This window comes from Lactuca serriola, chromosome 9 (genome assembly GCF_051521515.1).
Source record: "Lactuca serriola cultivar US96UC23 chromosome 9, Lser_US96UC23_V15, whole genome shotgun sequence".
In the NCBI taxonomy this organism is placed as follows: domain Eukaryota; kingdom Viridiplantae; phylum Streptophyta; class Magnoliopsida; order Asterales; family Asteraceae; genus Lactuca; species Lactuca serriola.
In genome coordinates this window covers 37,996,231-37,999,590 of record NC_136416.1, presented here as the reverse complement: position 1 = coordinate 37,999,590, position 3,360 = coordinate 37,996,231, and the positions used below count along the sequence as shown (strand labels likewise).

Here is a 3,360-nt window from a genome sequence, read left to right as displayed (position 1 = left end):
GAATTGTAGTGGAGATTGAAGGGTAGCATCGAGTTGTGGACGATAAACCCCTTGAGATGAATCGATAGCAAAAATGTTTCGATTTGGGTTGCTTTAACTTGAAACATTGGTTTTTTTTCCTTTTATCGGAGTTTGGGGTTTGATTGTCGGGATTCGTTTTTTTTGAGAAAAGTAGAGAGAAATTGATAGAAGGAGGTGTAAGTTTGAAGAGTAAAATATATGACATTTATAAATGTTGTTGAGGGTAAAAAAAACAATTTTTTGATATGTAGCCGTTATTAAGTAAAAAACAAAAAAGATTAATTAATTAATTCTTTTACCGTTTTTCAACGGTTGGATTGAAAATAGTTTTAATTTTTTATTTTATCGTTTTTCAACAGTTCAAAAGGGACAAAAAAATTGGTAAATAATAGGAAGAGAGACTACAGGAAGCCCTCCCCACACCGGCGTTCCCGCACTCCCGGTGTGGTGTTCCGATGAGCGGTAAAGGGTCCCCTTCCCCTGGCGCTCCGTCGAGTCTAATGTGAGTTGGAACAAAGTTGCATGTATGCATTTTTATTTTCAAACCCAAAATGTGTCATTTCACAATGAATTTTACTATAGACAATGCAGTTTCTACTATTGCCAATAATTAATAACAACTAACTTACTGATTTTAAGAATATGCAACTTAAAAACCAAATATCGCTAATAACCACATCAACATACTTCTATGTTCTTCGAGACAAAGGGAAGTCATATTGTAGGATGTGTATGAAAAGTTCTTAATATACCAAATACTTTGAGAAGCATCCATTAACAAATATTGAATTGAGTGTTCAGGATATGACACCAAGAGATGCATCACCAGTGATAGAACAAGAATCCATCTACATACAGAACTTAATTAAAATATACTATGAGACAAATTAAAATCACGTGACCAAAAACCAATTAACATGAACATTAATTTCAAAATGTACCCGACTATGTTACCAAATGCAAGTAAATATATAAACCTTCATACTCATCAAAACATAGATCTTAAATAAGGCAGTAGCATCCTTTATCACAACACTACTACTCATATAACTCAACTATGAAGGGATCGCATACTCTTTCCAATGCTTTTTTCTTCTCCATAAGCACAGCGACCTCACCATCCTCATTTGCATCAAGCCATAATATGGCCTGCTCAATTGCAGCCTCCATTTTCTTCAAGTCTTCACGCCGCATCCTAGAAACAACTGATGAATCCCTGATTTTATTTTTCATACAGTAAGCATATCTCTCCAAAGCATTATATGCATCTACCTTCTTCCTATGCTCTTGGTCTTCAACTCGGAATCTCTCAGCATCTTTCACCATCTTTTCAATCTCCTCCTTTGACAATTTCCCATCATCATTGATGATTGCAATCTTGTTGCTCTGACCACTTGCTGTTTCTTCAGCCGACACACTCAGTATACCATTGTCATCAATGTCAAAGCAAACATTGATACGTGGTACACACCTAGGAGCCATTGGTATGCCAGAAAGCTCAAACTCACCCAACAAACAGTTGTCTTTAGACTTTGCCCTCTCACCCTGATATACCTGGACTAAAACACAAGTTTGGTTATCAGATGTGGTAGAAAAAGTCTTTTCCACCTTCGTAGGCATTGGAGTGTTCCTCGGGATCAAAACAGTCATGATTTCACCAACTGTTTGAATGCCAAGTGAGAGAGAAGTTACATCCACCAGCTGCAAATCTCGCACCATTTCATCACCATCACCACTTAACTTAGCTCCAAGAATTGCTGCACCATATGCAATAGCTTCATCTGCATTGATGCTCTTGCATAGCTCTATTCCATTAAAGAATTCCTGCAACATTTCTTGTATCTTGGGGATCCTAGTGGAGCCACCCACAAGAACCACTTCATTTACACTGTTTTTATCCATGTTTGCATCGCTCAAACATGCTTCAACAGTTGTCATGCACTTCTTGAAAAAATCCATATTTATCTCTTCAAATTTTGCTCGAGTTATTAAGCTTGAAAAATCTTCACCCTCATACAAGCAATCAATATCGACTGAAGTTTGAGTGGCCGAAGAGAGAATCCTCTTTGCTCTCTCACATGCAACCCTCAATCTCCCTAAAGCCCTAGGGTTCTGACTTATATCCTTCTTGTGTTTCCTCTTGAACTCTCCAACAAAATGGGTAACCAAAGCATTATCAAAATCTTCACCACCTAAACGGCTATCCCCAGCAGTAGCTTTAACCTCAAAAATACCTTCACCAATGTTTACAAGAGCGACATCAAATGTTCCACCACCCAAATCAAAGATAAGAGCATTTGTCTCATCGGTTATACCAGCTTTGTTCTCTAAACCATATGCAATTGCAGCTGCTGTAGGCTCATTGATCATTCGCAAAATTTTCAGGCCAGCTACAGTTCCAGCATCTTTGGTTGCTTGTCGCTGGCAATCGTTAAAATAAGCTGGGACTGTTATCACTGCATTTTTAACAGTGACGCCAAGATAAGCTTCAGATGTCTCCTTCATCTTGGAGAGAACCATTGATGAAATTTCTTCAGCTGAGAATTTTTTCTCTTCGCCTTTGTATGTAACTAAAATCACAGGCTTGTCATTGAGTCCTCCAGTGATCTTGAAAGGATACAAACTCTTGTCAGCCTGAACCATGTCATCACTGAATCTCCTTCCAATAAAACGCTTAGCATCTGAAAAAATAAAGAGATGCGCGATTAAAAACTTGGTAAAACTTATATGGAATGCATAAAAAGGTAACGAATAAAAAGAATGGTGTATACTCTATAATTTTACAAAGAATCACAATGAGAAGAAAATGAATCAGAGAAGAACAGGCTAAGAAAAATACAGAAACTGTATCACATGTTCATTATGGACTCACCAAATATGGTATTGACCGGATTCATTGCTATCTGATTCTTCGCGGCATCACCGATAAACCTTTCGGAGTCGGTGAACGCAACACAAGAAGGTGTAGTTCTGTTTCCTTGTTCATTGGGAATAATTTCTACACGGTTGTGTCTCCAAACAGCAACACATGAGTACGTTGTTCCGAGATCGATTCCGACTGTCACCGTCATATCGCTCGGAGTTCAACTCGTATAAAGAGAGCAACTGAAATCTGGAAGGGCTGATTGAATGCCAGAAGTTAAGTCTTTATAATCGACCTTTGTCGTTTCAATTTCCTACGTGAATATATAAAATTATTTCAGTCAAATCTTCTAAATCTTTGGAATAAAGATATTTAACGACTTATCCGGAGTTCTGGTAACTTTAAATTTACAAGTAAATCCAATTAATTTACAAGCATGTCCATTTGAAACTCTTTAATAATAATAAATTTCATTC

General features: G+C 37.4%; 1 protein-coding gene across 1 annotated transcript; it reads right to left on the bottom strand.

Annotated features, from left to right (window-relative positions):
• Nucleotides 1-1,059: 1,059 nt before the first annotated feature.
• Nucleotides 1,060-3,092, bottom strand: LOC145075558 (heat shock 70 kDa protein 1-like). Its single transcript, XM_079021760.1, has 2 exons — nt 2,894-3,092; nt 1,060-2,702 (listed from the first exon to the last, which is right to left on the bottom strand). Exons 1-2 carry the CDS (start codon nt 3,090-3,092, stop codon nt 1,060-1,062), a joined length of 1,842 nt encoding a protein of 613 aa, XP_078877886.1.
• Nucleotides 3,093-3,360: the final 268 nt, after the last annotated feature.